The sequence below is a fragment of the Nansenia antarctica genome (genome assembly GCF_963989245.1).
Source record: "Nansenia antarctica genome assembly, chromosome: 15".
In the NCBI taxonomy this organism is placed as follows: Eukaryota; Metazoa; Chordata; class Actinopteri; order Argentiniformes; family Microstomatidae; genus Nansenia; species Nansenia antarctica.
In genome coordinates, this window is record NC_137685.1 from 21839609 (window position 1) to 21862108 (window position 22500).

Here is a 22500-nt window from a genome sequence, read left to right on the forward strand (position 1 = left end):
ATGACAATAGAGAATTATACACATATTAACTGATGGAAAGGGAGACTGTGTGTGTGATATAGACAGACAGGTCGCTACAGCCAGTGGGATTGTGCGTGCTGTGGCGTAGCACGCTATTGAACATGGATCAGGTAGTCCAGTAGATCACCAGGAGATCACCAGTAGATCGCCAGTAGGTCACCAGGGCTTTGTCATATGGTTGGTGGCACATCTGTGTCCCTAAGCCATCTCCATCACCTTCTTGATCCAGTCGACGTAGACGGACACGCGGATGAAGATGTTGGGTTGTCCCGGGTGTCCGCAGCGCCTCATAGGGATGATCACCCCCTCCAGCACCCAGCAGTCACTGTTCTGGCAGGCCAGGGGGCCGCCGTAGTCCCTCTGGAGGAGCAAGAGAGGGGAGCGTCTCACAGACTAATACATCATATGAGCACCAACCAGTCCATTTCAATGTATGTGCACATATACTTGGATAAATAAAATAATTCAGATTCAGATTCTTCTGACATGGTTCTCACACAAGAGTGAGTAGTGTGTGTAGAGTGCTTGTCTTTGTTGTTGCAAGCACACACAGGCAGGCAGGCAGGCAGGCGCTCGCACGCACACACACACACGCACGCACACGCACACACACACACACACACACACACACACACACACACACACACACACACACACACACTCACCTCACAGGCGCCCACCCCCCCATGGAAGGAGTTGGTGCACATCTCGTTCTCTCGAACCCGTCCCCGAAAGTACCTGTTGCATTCAGGGTTGCTCATGACCGGTATCTGAGCCACGTTGAGCACACTCTCGTCCCCTGTGCCTGAAAAGGAGAGTGAGAGAATCAGAATCAAGTTCACTGTTCATCCCATCATACAAGTATAAGACAAAGTCAAATTCTTTGGCTTCAGTTCCTCGACACAGAAAGGGGGGGGGGGGAAGAGAGAGAGATAATGAGAAAGAGGTAGCCATATGCTGAGTGATACTGGAAATAACAACAACATCTGTTGGTAGGGCAGATCTGGTTTACATGGAACATTAGTGAAACAGATACTTTGAAAGGCGGAAAAGTGTCTGCTTTTGGTAAAGAAAGAGTGTGATGATGCAGGGTCAGGCGAAGGGCAGGATGAAGGGTGAATGAAGGGAGTGGGAGAGGATGTTCAGAATCACAGGAGAAACATGGCGGCTGAGTCAAGCAGACCCGCAGTCACCACCAGTCCCGAAACGACTTTGATGAATTTAAGTGGAGAAACAACTGAAAACACTGTTCAACCCCCCCACACTCAACTGCAGTCACACAATCCATATCCACAACCATTTCCCCTACAAGTGATGTGGCGAAATCGGACGTGTGTTTTAGCACCCTTGAGACCTTTTCAACAACGGCTGTATCTGGTGCTATCACTATTCAGGAAAGAATCACAACTCCAACCCAAGGCACCTCAAGTCCTATATTAATGGAGACTACCATGGGAGAGAGACTACAGTATAACAGAGGGTGACATACCCCAGCCACACCAGCCACACCAAACTAAGCTATCCTTTAATTATGGGTTGAGCCGATGGTTCCTCTATGGGAGTCTTCCGTTGACGGACAACGTTTTTGACAGTTTTTTACGGACCAAAACTGTTTGAAGGAGTTGGATTTTCCACAGTCCGTTCGTCTGTTCAGCCAATGAGAAACAACGTTTCCTATTTTATTGTGAGGTTGTGTTGTTCAGTCGCTAGGTCGTTTCAAAAGTCACACTCAAATTCCACTCATTAATATATATATACAGTGATTTAATATGTAGATGTTTTCATCAGTTTTCTGATAGTTTGCTGTGGCCGGTTTGGTCTGTTGAAAAACAAAACAAACAAAAAAACAATTCTTAATTCTTCTTTCTTCTAGCATTATGACTGCCAGTGGCCCCTGGCCCTAGCATAGATGACTTTTTCCTTGCTATGACAGATGGATAGATGATTCCTTTACTTAGACAAATGTATTTGCCGTAAGTCGCTTTGGATAAAGGCGTCTGCTAAATGCCCAAAATGTAAATGTAAATGTAAATGCCAGGGACATCGGCCACAGGGCAAGATGAGAGAATATGAATGGAGTGATATATGAATATGAATGGAGTGATATATGAGAGAATATGAATGGAGTGACATATGATATGGGGGTGTTGATGACTCACCTTTAGTCTCCCCCCAGCCTGCGATCTCACACTGGGTGTTCTCTGGGACAATGTAGCGCTCGGGGGGGAGGCAGATCTGAGACACACGCTCGTTAAACTGGGCGGGGCTGAGGAAGACGAGGGACAGATACGATTGGTTTAAATCATGTGTGGTGGTGGTGGTGGTGGAACGGTTAGATCAAATACCATACGTACTGTTTGGGTACGGTTGTGTTACAGTATGTGTGTGTGTGTGATTGTGTGTGTGTGTGTGTCTGTCTCTCTGTCTGTCTTCTGTTGTAATGTGTATTTAGGTGTAATTGTGTAATTACAAAATAATTGTGTCATTACGAAATCTAGGTGTAATCGCAGTATACAGAGTAGATTGTTCTACAAAGACACGTAGATTTAGATTTAGTCATCTCACACTCTTTGAATGTCTAGAAAAGCGCTATATAAGTCTAATGTATTATTATTATTATTATATTATTATTATTTGTTTTCTCTGTAAAGTGTATTGACACTGTGAAAATGCACTTTAAATAAAGCTTGACTTGTATGTGTGTGAGTGTGTGTGTGTGTGTGTGTGTGTGTGTGTGTGTGTGTGTGTGTGTGTGTGTGAGTGTGTGTGTGTGTGTGTGTGTGTGTGTATACGTTCATACTATTCCAGTTGTAACATAACCAGTTGAGACTCAGAGGGTCCGCAGACGATCTTGGTGAGAGGGATAGTCTGTCTCTCTGGTTCTCCCTCCCGGGGGTCTTTAAACAGCGTCCCCATCGTGGCAGAATACCCTGGCAGGTCCACATAACTGCACAGAGAGAAATACACACACTGTACACACACTGACCACTATCTCCATCACACAGGGGATTTCATTCCTTTCTAGTCGAGCTAGCCTTGTCGTTTTAGATGTCTAGTTTCAGTTAATATCAAGTTCTTTGTCCCACTTGATTTTTCATTAATTGCCATTATAAAATGTAAGTAAATATTTCTCATGAGAGAAATCATGAGACTTTGCACAGCACACAAACACATCACCACATTAATTAATGTATTCATGTTTCTGCTAATAGATAACTAAATAATATAAAATTAACATTAAACATTTATATCAACATTTGGATGTAGATCTACATATCTAATGGAAGGATCTCATTGGTTATCCTCTGCATGTTTAAAAAAAAAGTAGAGAGTTTACCAAGATGAAAAACACTGTTTGGTGCTGATCACCCATTTGGAGTTCACCATGGATCCTCCACAGAAATGGTTTCCTTTCCTACACACCGGAAACAAGAGAGGTTACAAAGACCTTCCGTGATCCCTTGGCATCCTCTCTCTCATCTTCTCTGCTCCTTCTCAAAAACCTTTTGGAGGACAATGCTCGGGGGGGAGGAGCCTCAGATCTCTTCCTCCAATGGGTTTGAGACGCAGGCAAGGCGTTGAGGAAAGACCTTTTTTTTTAAGGGTATTCTGTGAGAGGAGGCCACAGACTGGGGTGTGGCCCCCCCTGTTGATGAGTGAAACCCGGGGGGGCGACCTGGCCCCCCGCTGACTGACCTGTCTCTGAGGCTCACGGTCCACGGAGAGTTACCAGGAACGCCTCCAACGACACGCAGCCTGGACCTGACGACACGGTCCTCTCTCTTCCCACACTCGTTGAACACCCCCTGCTCTGTGTACACACACACATACACATACACACACACGCACACGCACACAGGCACACACACAAACACACAGATGCACACAGATGCACGCATGCACACACGCACACACACAGATGCACGCAGGCACACACACACACAAATGCACACACACACACACACGCACGCACACAACACAGGCACACACACACAGACGCACAGATGCACACATACACACACAGATGCACGCACTCACACAAACACACACACACACACACAACACAGGCACACAAACACAGATGCACGCACGCACACACACACACACACACACACACACACACACACACGGACGCACACACACACACACACACACACACACACACACACACACACACACACACACACAGATGCATACACACAAAGATGCACGCACACACACACACACCAATTGTTTTATGCAAAGAATACTGCAAACAAGAGCAAATGTGTGCAAGACATTTATTATTCATAGCCACTTGTTTTATGATGTTATTATGCTCACCTGGTGGCTCAATCATGGGCAATTTCTCCCCAGCTGTTAAAACAAGGAGAAGAAGAGGAGTCATTGAATCACTTATTCAAAATGGAGAGACCCATATATTTTCTGAAATGTGCGCTTGAATATAAATGAAGTGAGGCTCAAATGACAATTTACATTTTACAATTTAAGTCGTTTAGCATTCTCTTTTATCCAAAGCGACTTACAAGCATTACATTTGTCTAAGTAAGTGAATCGACCGCTGAACAGCAGTAGATCTCAAGAATTGTAGGATTGTAATCAAGGATTCACTACCTACCTTCCGCTGTAGATTGAAGACCCATCTCTTCAGGCTACATCTTAACTGCTCCTCCTAAACATCTCCTCATCCCCCTGTACAGTTTCTCAACTATGAAATAAATAAATAAATGAATCGTCCTTCTTCTAGCATTGTAGCTGCCAATGGCGCCTGGTTTTGGCATAGATGACTATTTCTTATGATGACTGTTGGATAGACTTTTTCACTTTGACAAATGTATTTGTTGTAAGTCGCTTTGGATAAAGGTGTCTGCTAAAATGCCAAAAATGTAAATGTAAATGAATTGTACCTTTAAGAATACAAGAGGATAGGAGTCTTTACCACATTGCTTGATGGCACAGTAGTCAAATTCCGTTTTGGGGTCCGTGGTGTAGCACCAGGGGCCGTGCTGGTCTCCGTCGGGGTTCCGGCAGTAGTTCTCCGTCAGGTTGGCCTCCGGGTGGGTCTGGGGGTTGATCCTGGAGAACACCACAACACACTCACATGTCAGGAATGTCAGTCAATCAGGAATGTCAGTACATTCAAGTGAAATACAGACTTCTCTTATCCTGTGTGAACATGAAACACAGACGTCAAGGGGTCATTTCTAAATGTCATGAGATCCCCAGATAATTCTAATCCCGTCTGAATAGGGCTTAAGCCTACACACATATGACAGGGAGGCCGGTGGAGGTAGAAATCAGAGGACGTGCTCATTGGACTGGAATGAGGAATGGTATCATTCCATCATTCCACTCCATGCAATACAATGAGCCCATCCTCCAATTTTCTCCTTCCTCCGGCCTCCCCTGTCCTATGACAAACGTCATTATGTTCTAAATGAAGCTAACGGTCTGTGTATATTGAGCTTCCCTCTTAGGCAAGACCACCTGACGATGGACCGCTGATCTGAACAATCTTTGTTGTCCTACTTTGTTTTGTGAGGCGTGTTGACACTCCACTTCTGACAGGTGATGCCTTTGCGGGTCCTGCGGACTACACCTCTGTAGTTTTTACCATTTTCATGATAGCAATCTGAGGTAAAAAAACAAAACAAAAAAAGTCCAAACACAATGACATAATGATGCTTTGTTATGGGAGTAATGGCGCTCTGAGTCATCAACTGGACTCGTTGTGACTGAGGAACTAAGATGGCAGAGTGTATGATTGGTCTGGGGCCATAATAACACATTAGATCCTTCACATCTTTTGTTAGTTTTAAGCATGCACTGTCTTCTTACCTTTTGACTGATTGTTCGTGTTTCCTTTGAAGTTGTCACCACTTACATTTACACCTATTAAGTTGATTGTAAAGTGTAGTATGTATATTGTGGTATGTAGATCCGCCTTCCCTTGTTCTGTTATCCATTTTGGTGTGGTTATGGTTGTGATGTTCTCAATGTTTTCAATTGGCAATGTGTGTTGTTGTTTGTCTGTGTTTTGTCATGGTTGTGTCTTTTATTGTTTATTCTGTTATTATGTCATATGTATTGTTCATATACATTATTGCCAGGGTAGGCAAAGCTCGAGCAGCCGTCATTATCCTGAAGAACATCTGGGCCTCAAGGGAAATAGCAACACCAAGGAAGGTGCGCATCTTCAACTCCAACGTCCAAAGTGTCCTTCTCTACGGTGCGGAGACGTGGAGAAGGACCAAAAAGACGATACAGAAGATCCAGACATTCCAAGACATTCCAAGACATTGACATTCCAAGACGATACAGAAGATCCAGCTGTCTGAGGCGCATCTTCAGAATCAGGTGGCCCGGACAACAACAACAGCAACAAGGAGCTGTGGCAGAGAGGGAGCCAGGAGCCAGGAGCCAGCAGAGAGCCAGATCCGGAGAAGGAAGTGGGGATGGATTGGCCACACCCTACGTAAGCCAGCAGACACCACCACACGCCAGGCCCTGACTGGGAACCCCCAGGGGAAGCGGAAGAGGGGAAGGCCCAAAAACAGCTGGAGGCGGGGGAGAGCTGAAAAGACATGGTACCAGCTGGGGAGAGACGGAGAAGATAGCCCAAAGCCGTGCTGGATGGAGAAGAGTCCTCAATGGCCTATGCTCCACTGGGAGTTAAGGGCCTAAGTAAGTATATATATGCAGTGTTGTTAGGACCCCCTCGAAAACGAGATGGCACATCTCAAGGGGTTTTATCCTAATAAAAGAAATGTACAACAATAATCACAGAGCGTCTCAGAGTGGATGAGCTAGGATCAGTTTTGCCTTTTTTATGAAGTTTGTATGAATGGACAGGGGGAGAAGTTTCAAGTTTCAAGGTTATTTAGTTTAGATTAGATTAGATTAGATTCAACCTTATTGTCACTGCACAGAGTACAAGACTGCACAGAGTACAAGTACTGAGACAAGGAAATGTAGTTTGGCATCTAACCAGATCGTGCAAATAGTGGCATAGTGCAAAAGACATGGTATTGTAGACAGAACATGTTTAAAAGTGATACGCCTTAAACCTTAGAACCTTAAACCTAGTCATGAACTTAAAAGCATCTTCAATGGAGATTTGACATTGGAAGTGTGATTTAGTCCAGGACTAGACTTAAGCCTTGAAACCAGCCCTGAGATGATTGTGTGAATCTGAGTATGAGAGTGATATGAGCCAGCAGAGGGCAGTGTGGGTCTTACCCTCGGCTTCGATGTCGTCTGCACAGCGTTTGATCTGTAAACAGAGAGCGGTTCTCATCTCGGGCACAGACGTGAAGCACCAGGGAGCCTCCGAACCATCTGGGTTACGACAGTAGTTCTCCTCCAAGCCCCTAGGGGCAATGCGGGAAACACTCAATGCAACAGCAAACAGTAATGACAGTCATATTCAAGTCGAATGTAAACATATATTAGGCACTTGTTTATAGCTTATAAAACACACACGCACACACACGTGCACACACACATACACTCACGCACACTCACACTCACACTCACACACACACACACACACACACACACACACACACACACACACTCACTCACTCACTCACTCACTCACACGCACACGCACACTCACACTCACACGCACACTCACACTCACAGGCATATGCACACACACATACACGCACACGCACACACACATATACACACACACACACACACACACACACACACACACACTAACACATAATGTTTTTGTGGGCAAGGTTGGCCTTGAGGTTAGGGAGGCTTGACAGTAATGCCAAGGTTTCTAGTTCAATCCCAAGATGTGAGCCAGTGATTGGAGGGTTGTGATTGGAGGGTTGTGATTGGAGGGTTGCTGAAACCAAATCTAACTGGCCAGCTACTAAATGACCAACAACATGACACTAAGTAAACCCTGAATAAAGAGCTAATAAATGGCTAGTAATACCACTCATCATTAAGATTCCAGAGCATTTCATTAACTTTTAGGGCATTTTCGCCTATTCACTTCCTACTTTGAATAATGTATATTATGCCATTTAGTTCACGCCTTTATCTACAGTGACTTACATTGCAGAGAGTGCATACATTTTTCAGTATTATATGGTCCCGGCAGGAATCGAACCCCAAACCTAAGCATGGTTAGCACCATGCTCTACCAACTGGGTACAGTATTACTTGAGGAATCCATACATTATCATGTGGAACTATAATATCATCCTTTATACCACTACGCCATACCCAACCGTTCCTTTTCCTCACCACCCCTCTCCCTCCCTCATCCCTCCCCCTCCCCCAGGCTTACTTGCAGGTATAAGTGTTGGGGTAGAAGGGGTGCTCGTGAGGGGACTGGCCGTCCCAGCGCTGGCAGGGGATCCCCGAGGTGGTCTCGTTGACCTTCCCGCGGTAGTCCTCCCCGCGGCCACGGAAACAGTTAGTGGTGTAGGCGGTCCGCAGGCGGCGTCTAGGGACCACGGCTGGGGAGACGGGGGGGGGATAATGGGGACGTCAGGGGGATAAGGGGTGAGAGAGGTCTGGGTAGATTAGACTGCATTTACTAGACTGTAGTTACATTTTTACCATTTAGCAGACTGTTACGGACTGTTAACCCTAGACCATATATGGGGTCGTAACACAGACACTTTCAATTTATCATTAGATTACAGGGACAGTCTCCGGAGTAATTTAGGGCTAAGTGCCTTAAAGGGCACCGCCTTCAAGGGCACATTAGTGGTGGTGCTCCCAGGTGGGATTTGAACTCATGACCTTCTGATCACCATCCATTAGGCCACCACTACCGCCATTAACATTAGGCCTGTGTGTGTTCATGTGTGTTCGTAGGGTAGACCTTCTGATCACCCAGTTGTTCAAAACGTTTAATCTGAATCAGAATGATCCCGATTACTTTTTGCTATCCAGGATCAGATCTGGCTAATCTGGCTAATTTTGAGTCTTATAGGGGAAATCAGCCAGATAAATCTGATCCTGGATAGCAAGATAGGATCATTCTGTTCCAGATTAAACCTTTTGAACAACTGGGCCCAGTCCAACTCACTATCCACTAGGCCACCACTACCCACTAAAGCAGTGGTTCTCAAACCTCTCCTCGGGGACCACCAGCCGTTCCATATTTGATCTGTTCCACCACCAGCACACCTGATTCAACTAATCAAGTGCAAAGCAATTATGGTTTGTACTTGATTAGTTGAATCAGGTGTGCTGGTGGTGGAACAGATCAAAGATGTGGAACGGCTGGTGGTCCCCGAGGAGAGGTTTGAGAACCACGGCACTAAAGCCTGGTACACACATAAAGATTTTCTAAATCTTAACAGATTTCTTTTCTGAGAGAGCCACACATGAAGATAAAAAATCATGGATTGAACAGTTTTGATCGTTTTGTGTGTGGTGTGCTCCGATATTCCCAATACAGCACACCACATAAATAAAGATCTGTCCTACGACAGTCTAGATTCTCGTCCCCCAAGCCATCAATCTTGCGTGATCAGGGTAGTAGTACCCTGACTGACCTGTACGAGGCAGCCATGTGCGACAGGGCAAATGAAGTGGCGAAGAACGAAAAGAAGAAGACGTGTCAGTCAGCTCGCTTCTTGATTGGCTACACTCCATTCCACGTCACAATCGGACTCGGGAGTTGCCCACACACAAGAGGACTTTTGATCGTAAACATTGAGCATGTTTAATATTTACGATCGTCAGCTCCGACCATTTTCCGGGGCAGATTGTCGGGAGAAATTGACTTAACACACCTAGGATAATCTTTAAAGCCATCCGATAATCGGGCGGTTTGCTGTCCTCGGTCGGAAGGGGGGGGAAATCGGGCCAAAATCGGCCAGATTATCTTTATGTGTGTACCAGGTACTACTACCCACTACTAGACATTCCACAACTGACAGAAAGAAAATCTGACAGAGAAATTCAGACTTACAGCACTTGCTGATCTGGCAGCTCTCTCTCTCCATTTCAGGGTCTGCAGTGTAACACCAGGGCACTGGGGAGGCGTCAGGGTTACGACAGTAGTTATCATCTAAGCTCTTATCTGGATACCTGGAAAACACATTATACAGTATGGGGACTTTAGAATACCTGCAACATGAACGCTAGTTACTGTACTTTACCTTAAAGATAGATAGATAGATAGATAGATAGATATGTTACGGGACATGTGGGAATACGGTACATGTGGGAAAACTAGGGTTAGGGTTAGGTGCTACGTCGACTTGGTACATGCTGGCATGTCTAACCCTAATCCTAATCCTAATCCTAATCCTAACCCTAACCCTAACCCTACCCCTACCCCTAACCCTAACCTTAACCGTAGCACCCTAGCACCTAACCCTAACCCTAGTTTTCCCACATGTACCGTTATCCCACATGTACCGTAACAGATAGATAGATAGATAGATAGATAGATAGATAGATAGATAGATAGATAGATAGCAGCTCACATCACAAACAACAGCGACCAAATAAAGTGACAATAGAATAATAGAATAAAACATCTGAAACATTATAGACAGTAAGAACAGTCCAGTATGACTCTGAGAAGGGGCGGCGGCTGTGGCACAGGAGGTAGAGCCGGCATCTTATGATCGCAAGGTTGGCAGATCGGCGGTTCGAACCCTGGCTGGGCACATGTCGAAGTGTCCTTGGGCAAGACACTGAACCCCAAATTGCTCCCAATGAGCGGGGCCGATGGTAGCTTGCTGCCATTGGTGTGTGAATGTGTGTGACTGGGTGAATGAGAGGCTATTGTAAAGCGCTTTGGAATAAGGCGCTATATAAGTCAGTCAATTTAGAAATGTCAGTAGACATTTGTGACACAGTCTGGTCCATTTGTCCACAAGCCGGCATCCGATTTTTTGTTTTGTGAGCCTGCTAACAATGTCAAGTAGTGTTATAGTCCATTGCATTGTTGCAGTATTTCGGATCGACTAGCGAGTTTGTGTTGTGATTCTCAACAACGTTGAAATGTATTTCCGCGTTTCAAAATAGAAGTCATCAGAAGAACATTTTGATTGGTTGCCGACTTGCGGCCCAAATGACCAGACCATGTCACATTTGGTATATATTAAGTGCAGTTCTAGTGCATCTTTTCCATCCCATGGACTACAATGAGCCCGTCCTCTGATTCCTACAACCAGCCCCCCCTGCAGCAAGTAGACCTAGCCTCCCCAGCAGGCAGACCTACTTCTCGGGCTGGTAGATGTGCTGGTGAGGGTACTGTTGGTCCCACCGCTGACACTCTCTGCCGCTGACCGTGTGGTCCACCTGGCCTCTGTAGTCCTCCCCGTTACACGTAATACACACCTCTGTTCACACACACAAACACACACACACACACACACACACACACACACACCCACACCCACACACCACACACACACACACACACACACACACACACACACACACACCACACACACACACACACACACACACACACACACACACCACACCACACAACACACACCACACACCACACCACACCACACACACCACACACACACACACACACACACACACACACACACACACACAGTCTGTCACACACTTTTTCTACATCGATAATCTCCATGATCAACTTCACTTCATCATCAACGACACACTCGAGGCATGTCCCATATGCTGAACACACAAGAGTGAACACAACAATAAAAAACAGCAAACGTACCCATAAACACACGTCACATGACATCCCCTACAGAAACATAGTTATCCATCCACCGCTGTGGTGTTCAACAGGGTGTTGTTGGGACGTACCGTCTTTGCATTCTGGGATGTTGCAGCTCTCGTAGCGGCGCTCCTGGTCGGTGGTGTAGCACCACGGCCCGATGCGGTCCCCGTCTGGGTTCCTGCAGTAGTTCAGCTCCAGGCCGTTGGTGGCCGTCGGAGTCCACCTACGACAAGCAGGGAAAGAGGGTGAGAGAGAGAGAGAGAGAGAGAGAGAGATTCTAATACAGTATCTTTCACTTCAGTGTTTGGTACCATTCCTCATTCCATTCCATGCATTACAATGAGCCTGTCCTCCTGATCTCTCCCTCCACCAGCCTCCCCTGCTTTCCTAGGTGTATAGTTCCACAAGGTGCCTGAACAGATCTTACCTGTGATCGTGGGGGAACTTTGACCACCACTGTTGACAGGTGTGTCCACTCTTTGTTGTGAAAACCTTGCCACGATAATCTTCCCCTTTACCCACGATGCATTTCCGGACGTAGACTGCAACATTACATAACATAACATGTCATGAACGCTCAACGTCATATTACACTTTATACAACAGTTAGTTCCGACCAAGTAATTTGATTGGACAAGAGGCATTCCATGAGTGCTGATATACAGTATAACAGCACTGGGACTTTTAACTATATGTATCAACTATATGTTCTACTAAATGACCGTTAATTAGACTACATGTTTGTGTTCAGGTTACTAGGCAACAGTCCATTTGAAGTTCAGTTGCGGAACTATTTTTATTTTATTTTTATGATTAAAAAAACAAACAAATCATAATCTGTTGTCGCTTACTACTGTTAACTAATAAATCGCGCTGTAGAACTGTTGTATAAAAACAATATCACACTCGAGGTCGTGCTGTTATACTGAATATCAGCACGGCTGTGATTCGGTCGTAGGTACGAGGCCACAGAACATATATATATTCAGTATAACACACTCCCTCTCGTGTGATATTGCTTAAGTACAATCTGACTCAGGACCACTCACTTTACAGTAACATCCAGCATCGCAAATCACACATACAGTATACAGTGGGAAGAAATTAAATTTAACACAAGTATTTAACACATCAACAATATTTTTAATACAACATATTTCCATTGCAGCTGTTCCCATGACGTTTAGACCAGGCGTAGGTAGGCATGAACTCAATAAAACGACACAGCTGAAGACATTGTAACACTCCGATCCATAAAAAAAAAGTTATGTGCAATAAAGGGGGAATGTGTCGTTTTATTGAGTTAATACCAATGTCTGGTCTACATTCCATGTGAATGGAAGCTGCAATGGAAATATGTTGAATTAAAAAATTGCTGTGTCGAATACTTATTTCCCTTACTGTATACAGTGCTATTACCAAACATCCCCCAGCGTTACATTGACCATGAAGTGTAGTGGTTTTATATCATGTTATACTGAGAAATGTAAGTCTCTCTACAGTAGTGGCGAAATCTAGCACTCAAGGGAAGGCCCATTTCCTTCCTGTAAGGGATGGGCCAAGATCTGTGGCGCAGTGAATAATTCTGACTATGGACATGGCCCATAACTTGTGTAATCACAGATTTGTATAATATGATTGGTTCCCAAGAATAGTGACCTCATGACCAAGGACAGTTCTATAAATATGAGTCGCACCCATCGTTGGGGGCTTCTTGCTCTTGGGCTACTGCTTTCTTGCTTATTGGTCTGCTCATTTCTCTCTGCACACATGTAACTTGGCTTAATAAAAGGCTTCTTTGGAGACAATTGATCTAAGCTCTTTGTGCTTTATAAGTTCTACTAAATCTATTAAGAATCAATTATATCCACAACAGAAGCTTACCCTTCTTCTCGTAAAGGTCACAGTTGACGTTCCTCTTGACCTCCGCGTTGCTGCCGTCCTCCACCCAGGGGAGCTGTTTACACGTGACGGTGGGCCGCGTCTCGTAGTCGAAGGCTCTGAGGGGGAGGAGTTGGAATAATAACACATCACGCCTAGTAGACATCGCACCTGTCGTGCTTTTCCAAGAACCCAAAGGTGCTTACAGAAATAAGTGGAGGTTCACAGAGAAACATGAATAAATGAATACAAATAAGAGATAAACAATTGAGGGGGAACAGTGACATGGGGGGAGGTGGGGGGGGGGGGGGGTTGAAAGACGATTATGGATTCCGAGTTTTCATTCACATAATTCACCATGGCCATACTATACTATGATTGTATGATCTATATACTATGATGTTTCATGTTGTTTAACATGCCATACTGTGTTTATGACAGTTAGTGTGGGGTATAAGTGTGGGGGTATTTGGGGGGGCTGTTGGGATACCTGCAGTCCAGGGACTGGGAGCAGCGTCGGGCACAGTCCTCCAGAGTGAGTCCTGGTAACATCAGAACGCGGGCGGAGTTCCAGGACGTCGGAACCAGCTCCCGTCCCTCACTACGCTGGAAGTCATTCAAGGGACTACGGTACCCTAGGAACACACAGAAACACACACAGGCCTAATGTTAATGGGGGTAGTGGTGGCCTAATAGATGGTGAGTTGGACTAGTGATCTAGAAGGTCATGAGTTCAAATCCCACCTGGGAATACTACTCACTAGTGTGCCCTTGAGTAAGGCACTTAGCCCTAAGTTACTCCTGGGAGACTGTCCCGGCGGTAGTCTCTATTGTAAGTCGCTGGTGGAGGTAGAAATCGGAGGACGTACTCATTGTAATGCATGGGATGAAATAGAGAATGGTATCAAACACGTGTCCTCCGATGTCTGCCTCCACTGCCACGGACGGTCATAGAGAAACAGTGTCTTAATGTCAGGGGATAGACGGTTTATTGGTCTAACAATTCAATCACTATCTTTCCCTTGTGGTCTATGTCCTCAGATTTCTACCAGAATGTTCCAGTGTTCCAGAATCCGTCAGAGAGTGGTTCCAACCTGGATTCCACCATCCATTTGAAACATGACCACATGTTGTGTGTAGACAAGACAGCTGTGTGTAGACAGACAGCTGTGTGTCAGCTCTTCTCCCGAAGGACACCTGGACAGGGGCCATGTGTGCAAACAGTAGAACCTTTGGACCTGCACATTGTGGCTGTTTTTTCTTTATCAAGCCAAGTGACAAATGTCAACTGGCCACAGAAGTACTACTATTGCTCCCTATTTAGCATTTATGTGTTGCTAGACTGTGGCTTCCGACACCAGTCAGCTATCAGTGGGCTACAGATATAACAATAACCAATAATAAAATCCGGTTATGTTGAATTAAGACCCAGTTATAATACACATTATTCAGAGGTGTAGGTGGTCTATAACTTGTAATCTATGACAAACATGATGAACTAAAGCATTTGAATTGAAAGTAAAACAACACAAAACAATAACAAGATTCATAATTATTCATCAATAACATTGTTTACTTACCTATGACCAGTCCTCTCCAAAACGCCAGGAGAACCCAGGAGAGAATCAGTTTCATCGTTGGGGTAAAATAGGAGTGCAGTACTGGTTGGAAGCAGATCCAGAGGACTTCGATTTGCAGACAGTTATGAAATATGAATGCAGAACCTCTGTGTTGCTACGGAATTGAGATTAGTGTGGTGAGGGGCTTACCACTGGCCCTCCAGCATGGAGAACGGTGAGATCAGATATTTGGAGATTGGGGGAAACCAGTGTTATGAAATCTGTGTGAATGTAATGAAATGATTTGATCGCGTCCTCCCACACGCGGACATTCAAGGGTTTAATCAAACAGAGGCGCTTCTCCCCAAAAACACACATAAATCGATACATTCATGAATCATTGATGATCATGAAATCACATTATAAAACTCTGCTTGATTTTCACAGAAAATAATAAATGCGAGACTATATATAGAGCATAGCCTGGGCACGGTATATCAACGTGTTGTTCTTCAATTCGTAATATGATCTAATGAATTATTAATCATTGCTTGACACTCTATATTGGACGCTTCTAATAGTTCCTTCAGAAAGTCATACATATGACCAACGCTAGTCGTCAGTAGAATACTGATCATATCATATCCATACTCACAAGGAGAGTTTTTTCCTGGGAAAACGACCAAAGCGAAACCACTGACCGATCCAGTCCCAACTCCGTCAACTCTATTTGAACACAGCACTAAGGTGAGAGAAGTTCGCTTTATTTAGAATAGGGGATCCCCGAAAGTAAAGTTACCTCCTAATGTATTTACAAAATATAGGCTAAAGGTACAATCGAACTTTGATCCGACAGATCCAACGTGGGAATAGCCTATAGACTAATCTGTAACTTTCACTGTCAGATCGGAACACAGAAATCCCAAAGTGGAATTCCTTACGATGGGCTTCACATTCCTTTGGTGTCTGGAACGTAAACATTGGGAATACGCACATTTCAAAAAATGCGGAAACAAATGTTCATTGCAGACTTAAGGCTTGTTGACAAATGTTCATTGCAGACTTAAGGCTTGTTGACAAATGTTCTTTGCAGACTTAAGGCTTGTTGACAAGGCTTGTATAACATGTTCTGATGCTATTAAAATGTATAACACCACTTTTAACTGCTCCCCTTCGCAGGATGTCAGCGGTTAAAATGACAGAAGGCAGCGTGAACGTGGAGTCTTGCCAGGCCCCGCTGTTCTACAGACGAGCTGAACCGGCCACCGGTGAAGCCAGGCTGTCCGTTCTCCTTCTGCACGGTATCCGGTTCTCATCGCAGAACTGGCTCACGATAGGCACACTGGATACACTGGCCAAAGCTGGATGCTGCGCAGTGGCCATCGACTTACCAGGTAAAGAATAGACTGAAAACAAAAAACATAACATTTTATATTATTATTATTATTATTATTGTTATTGTTGTTGTTGTTATTATTATTATTATTATTACTATATTATTATATGAATGTCTATAACAACTGATAATGTATTAACACTGGATAATGTCATAACGTTTCATAATGTAATAACTTTTGCATTTCATAAAACCGGATAATGTGATAACGTGCCGGATTTTGGATGAGTTATGTAAAAACGCAGTGAAATCATTGTCTTTATGTTTTGTGTAATTCATTTCACATGCACGTGCACACACACACACACACACACACACACACACACACACAGTCCATTGTTATTACATTATCAGTTGTTACGTGGGTCTTTATCCTAAGTTTTACCCTTTATTATCTCGTCCCATCCTATATTAGACTACTCAACATTCCTCTGCCTTCCACCACACTCTCCTACCCAACCCTCCTCCTTCTCTCCACACCTGCACCCCATACCCCCTCTCCCTCTCCCCCTTCCCCCTCTCCCCTACCCAACCCTCGTCCTTCTCTCCACACCTGCACCCCATACCCTCTCCCCCTCTCCCCCTTCCCCCTCTCCCCTACCCAACCCTCCTCCTTCTCTCCACACCTGCACCCCATACCCTCCCCCCCTCTCCCCTCTCCCCTCTCCCCCTCCCCAGGGCTCGGCCAGTCTAAGGCAGCCGTGGCCCCAGCAGCCGTGGGAGAGCTGGCCCCCGGGGGGTTCCTAAAGCAGGTGTGTGAGGGGCTGGGGTTGGGTCCGGTCGTGGTGGTCAGCCCATCCCTCAGCGGGATGTACTCCCTGCCCTTCCTCTTCCAGAACCAGGCTCTGGTACGGGCCTACGTCCCTGTGGCGCCCATCTGCACTGACAAGTTCACTGCGGAGCAGTACAGCAGGATCCAGGTGTGTGTCCAGAGGTGGTATAACCCTGTTTTCTTATTGGCGTGATGCACTGGCTCTCTATGGGCATCTTTGCTCTCTCTTTTAACCCTCTGCTTGCTGATGGACGTGGATCAGGGGAGGCTGGTGGAGGGAGGAATCAGAGGATAGGTTCATTGTAATGCATGGGATGGAATATCAAACACACGTGTCAAACTCCATTCAATGCATTACAATGAGCATGTCCTCCGATTTCTGCCTTCACCAGCCTGCCCTGATGTGGATGTGACTGACGTAACTGACATCATGTATAACTGACATCATGTATGACTGACATCATGTATGACTGACATCATGTATAACTGACATCATGTATAACTGACATCTGCGCCCCGGGCCGATGTAAAAGTTGGATGGGGGGCGCATTATAAATGAAATTAACATAACATAACATAACATCATGTATGACTGACATCATGTATAACTGACATCATGTATGACTGACATCATGTATAACTGACATCATGTATAACTGACATCATGTATGACTGACATCATGTATAACTGACATCATGTATGACTGACATCATGTATGACTGACATCATGTATAACTGACATCATGTATAACTGACATCATGTATGACTGACATCATGTATAACTGACATCATGTATAACTGACATCATGTATAACTGACATCATGTATAACTGACATCATGTATAACTGACATCATGTATAACTGACATCATGTATGACTGACATCATGTATAACTGACATCATGTATGACTGACATCATGTATAACTGACATCATGTATAACTGACATAATGTATAACTGACATCATGTATAACTGACATCATGTATGACTGACATCATGTATAACTGACATCATGTATGACTGACATCATGTATAACTGACATCATGTATAACTGACATCATGTATAACTGACATCATGTATGACTGACATCATGTATGACTGACATCATGTATAACTATGCCCTCCACTGCTTCCAGACTCCTGTTCTGATCGTCTACGGCGACCAGGACACTCAGCTTGGTGAGGTCTCTTTGAGCAACCTGAGACATCTGGCCAATCACAAAGTGGTGGTGATGAAGGGGGCGGGACACCCCTGCTACCTGGATGACCCAGCCACCTGGCACAAGGCTCTCACTGACTTCCTGCAGACGCTATGATGTGGCTGCATGTCAGAACGATGTCATTCCATGAACACACTGCAAGACCAACAACCTGTTCATTTCGCCCTAACACTCCTCCTGCCCCCCCCCCTCCCTTGAACCATCCTGATTACTGATGAACAGCTGATTTAGCAGGAAAATGTACTGTGGAAGAGATGGAAGACTGATCTGTATATTGATACCTAGTGAATCAAGTGTTGATGCAGTCAGATTTGCAGATTGATGCACAGATTTTATGTGAATTTGTTCATCGTTATTTTCTGTAGGATTCAACAATCATAATGCATAATGCAGTTTGTGAAGAGATTGAAAAACAAACACCACACGCTGAAATATGAAGTGAAAAATATGAACATTATTTAATAACTGATTCTCTGTAATAAACAATTTGAAAATATTTTACAAGGAGTCACAGACACAATATTTTACAAATTTTGCCCTCTTCTTTTTTTAGCTTCATCTGTACAAAAGAATGTAGCGACAGGGACCAACGCCCAGAGAAAAGGAGCTAAATCTTCCACACACACACACACACTCTCTCTCTCACACACACACACACACACACACACACGCACACAAAAAAATAACCAAAAATAAATAAAAAACAGTTGATTTCAGATCTCAAACTTATCAGCAGTACTGTATTCCTATTTTTTACTTCACTTAAAATTTGACTTGATTTTACTCTTTTTTTTATGTTACTGATTTTCTTTTTTTAAACACATTTGTCAACATGGTCACATAGCACCAAACTACAGACTACAGAATCACATACACACGTGTCTTTCCCACAGAAACGCACCTACACGGACACGGCTAGGGAAGGGAGGGGCAGGGGAGGGGCCACGTATCGACCCTCCCTTTGGGGCTGGCCGTAAAGCAGACCCCTCTCTCTCACCCCAAGCAGATCCTTTTTTCTTTTCTTTATTTTTTTTTTGGCAAAAGTAAATTTCTCAAACCACAGAAAACAGCTGTGTCCGTCAGCACACTCTCCTGCCCCGCCACTGGGGCGCACACAGACATACTCATGATTCTTTGACCTTTGACCCTCGGTTTGACACAGCCAGGTACCACCAGGGGGCAGCACCTTCCCATGCTACTCTGTGGAGACCCACTCCCTGAGCTCACCTCTGAAATCCCACTGGTTTACACTGGGACAAGACGCCTGGGAAGTGAAGTCCTTGGCTTTACTTCAGTCTAGTGCTGGACAACTACATCTCCCAGCTGTGCATGTGTGAGCAGGACTGTCTGTTTGTGCATGTGTGAGCAGGACTGTCTGTTTGTGCATGTGTGAGCAGGACTGTATGTTTGTGCATGTGTGAGCAGGACTGTATGTTTGTGCATGTGTGAGCAGGACTGTATGTTTGTGCATGTGTGTGCTTTGTGCATGTGAGAGCATGAGTGTGCACATGTACATCTGAGAATGTACAGTAAGTGCATATCTGTGTGTGTGTGTGTGTGTGTGTGTGTGTGTGTGTGTGTGTGTCCGTGTGTTTACGGCAGAGCCAGGATAAGAGAGGTTGTTACAGGGGGTACATTTCCACAGGCATGTGATGTGTAGCATTCAGTGACAGTGAAGGAGGGAATCTACAGACAGCGCTCTCGATGGTCAAGCAGTGCACAATTGGAAAACATTGGTTCTGATTCAGAATGGATAAAACTTTACGGCCAAGTTTCTGGGGCTGATATACTGCAGTTACTCAGCATGTTTTTGTCTAACCAAAGTGACCACGTTTCACTGCCCAGTATGTGTATTTAAGGTAGAGGAGTGTTTAGGGTTAAGATTAGAATGCGCTGGGATTACCAAACAGACACAGTGGAGAAAGGTGGAGGAAATTCTGAGTCAAAACTGATTCTGACAGGTTTTTTTTTAACTATTGAACTCCTTCTCTTTAAGCATGAATGAAAGAGTAATATGTTCTGGAACCTTGTACCATTTACAACAGACAGAAGACATCATCACAGACCCAAACCCCTAGAGCTCTACATAGTCCAGAACATTGAAAACCCAGCGGTCCTGGTCTGGATCAGGGATGTCCGCAGAGATAAGAAGTGAATATTTGGGAGGCTCACTGTGTGTGCGTGTGTGTGTGTGTGTGTGTGTGTGTGTGTGTGTGTGTGAAAGAGGGAGAACACTGAATAAGAGCTTGATAGAACACTAAGGCATTTAGAGAGGCGTAGTCACTACGTTGCCTTTGAAACAGAAACACACAATGACATATTAAACATTCTTTTGAACACCTCTGTGAAATGCAGGAGCCACACAGCTCCCTCATGACAATAGTGAGCAAACTTGCTCCGAAAGAAAGAAAATCGATTGGGAATTCTTTTTTTTGTGTCAAATCCCTTTTTTCCCGCCCATAAACATCTGATAATACTTCCTGTCATTGGAATAGGAACAACGAAACAGCTACGCTACCACAACTGTCACATCTCACGTCCTCTCAACCCAGTTTAAAAGACTTTCCCTTTGAGGTTGAAACATAAACCAACATACACCCATACACAAACACAAACGCACAGACGGTTCAGGCAGAAACGCAACGTTAGCAGTCAGGTTGGCCCTATAAAGGTAGCTCTATGGCCAGTTTTTAAGTCGCTTCATACTGATAGTGTAGCTCTATAATTGGCTTTGTGAAGGTGCTGTACAGCAACTCTATAATGTGGTGGCAGTCAGGTAGCTCTGGAAATTAAACAGGTACAGTCACCACAGCCCAACCAGATGCCTAGGAGGAGCTACAGTCGCCTTTTAAGCCAATAGAGTGGCTCTATATAACGCTACCATGGCTCTGTAGCCAATAGAATGGCTCTCGAAATATCCTGTCGCTCCCTGGCCAATGGGGTAGCCTCTCTATAAAGTTCCTGTAGCTCCCTGGCCAATGCGGTGGCTTATCTTTAAAGATCCTGCTGTCGCTCCCTGGCCAATGGGGGTGGCTTCTCTATAAAGATACTGTACAGTAGCTCTGTAGCCAAACGCTTTCCAAAACAAAGTGCATCAAGGCACTATGAAACAAGAGACTGGCTCCTAAATATGGGAGTCTAATGACCTTTCACCTCGAATTGATCAAATGACATGTAACAGATCAGTACTCCCCCGGACTGCAGCGGGCGTCAACTGCTATCGAGTCGGCCTCTTGCCGTGTTTCTTTTTGCGGGAAATGTAAAGCCCCTATCCCCCAGCAGCAAATGGTCTGAAGTTATACAGCATCCCGTCAAAGGTAATGCAAGCTAAGTAGCCTGCCAAAACCCCCCCTTCCTGGGACTACAATGAGAGGCGTAGAATGAGGCAGTCTTGACAGGTGTTTGTGGTGTCTGTCGTTGAGAAAAACAACAACGGAGATATGCGCGTAAAAAATATAGAGTTGGAGGAATGGGGGCATCAACTGGATGGGTGTCGGGGGAGCAGCCGTTAGGAGGAGAGTTGGCAGAGCGGTGCTTTCACATCAGGGTGAGTTCTGGGGCCCGATTATTACATCATCGTTCCGAAGGTAAAGGTCAGAAAGGTCCACTGATTAATACGGATAATAGAACAGAATTATGACACGCCGCCATCGACGGTCACGAAGCCAACACTTTTCAGAAAGCGGGAACACCGATTCATACTGTACAGCAGGGTCACAAAACGTTGTTCTACTGGACCACCACAGATGACCTTTGACCTGAGAACCCTCCTTCTGAGCAAGGCTCCTAAGTAGCAGGCTTCCATATAAGGTCATTGTAAATACTCTTTCCCATTCATGCTCATTTCAAGAGATGAGGCTCTCTATCTGGCCAGTGGGAAAATAGCAGAAGCTTTCCATGGTAGCTAATCCATATATTATTTTTTTATTATAACATCACTAAAA

The 22500-nt window shown here is 44.9% G+C and overlaps 2 protein-coding genes across 3 annotated transcripts in view; one reads left to right on the forward strand and one right to left on the reverse strand.

The window, feature by feature from the left end:
- The window catches only part of mst1 (macrophage stimulating 1), a 15524-nt gene extending 44 nt beyond the window's left edge, over positions 1-15480 (reverse strand). The window contains exons 1-18 of one of the 2 annotated variants that reach the window (XM_080545954.1): positions 15184-15480; positions 14094-14238; positions 13607-13722; positions 12150-12264; positions 11809-11945; positions 11237-11357; positions 9974-10092; positions 8333-8504; positions 7261-7391; positions 5551-5653; positions 4961-5097; positions 4345-4377; positions 3718-3832; positions 3359-3436; positions 2822-2968; positions 2181-2287; positions 760-826; positions 1-381 (exon numbers count right to left, since the gene is read on the reverse strand). The exon at positions 1-381 is cut by the window's left edge and continues 44 nt beyond it. In XM_080545954.1, coding sequence (XP_080402080.1) covers positions 321-381; positions 760-826; positions 2181-2287; positions 2822-2968; positions 3359-3436; positions 3718-3832; positions 4345-4377; positions 4961-5097; positions 5551-5653; positions 7261-7391; positions 8333-8504; positions 9974-10092; positions 11237-11357; positions 11809-11945; positions 12150-12264; positions 13607-13722; positions 14094-14238; positions 15184-15238 — 1959 coding nt within the window. In that variant the 5' untranslated portion in view covers positions 15239-15480 and the 3' untranslated portion in view covers positions 1-320. Of the gene's footprint in view, positions 382-686; positions 827-2180; positions 2288-2821; positions 2969-3358; positions 3437-3717; positions 3833-4344; positions 4378-4960; positions 5098-5550; positions 5654-7260; positions 7392-8332; positions 8505-9973; positions 10093-11236; positions 11358-11808; positions 11946-12149; positions 12265-13606; positions 13723-14093; positions 14239-15183 lie in introns of both variants that reach the window. The other variant, XM_080545953.1, reaches the window with a different exon arrangement.
- A 152-nt stretch (positions 15481-15632) lies between these two features.
- On the forward strand, positions 15633-18997 carry abhd14b (abhydrolase domain containing 14B). The gene is made up of 4 exons (XM_080545955.1): positions 15633-15909; positions 16342-16556; positions 17237-17478; positions 18473-18997. The coding sequence occupies exons 2-4, from the start codon at positions 16343-16345 to the stop codon at positions 18650-18652; spliced, it is 636 nt and encodes a 211-aa protein (XP_080402081.1). The 5' UTR covers positions 15633-15909; position 16342; the 3' UTR covers positions 18653-18997.
- Positions 18998-22500: the final 3503 nt, after the last annotated feature.

What these genes read in the sequence shown, in the direction of transcription:
- abhd14b (XM_080545955.1), top strand. Translation starts at nt 16,343, where the DNA reads ATGTCAGCGGTTAAAATGACAGAAGGCAGCGTGAACGTGGAGTCTTGC. An exon ending in AGTGGCCATCGACTTACCAG is followed by an intron (nt 16,557 to 17,236) that starts GTAAAGAATAGA and finishes CCCCCTCCCCAG; the next exon opens with GGCTCGGCCAGTCTAAGGCA. An exon ending in AGCAGTACAGCAGGATCCAG is followed by an intron (nt 17,479 to 18,472) that starts GTGTGTGTCCAG and finishes CACTGCTTCCAG; the next exon opens with ACTCCTGTTCTGATCGTCTA.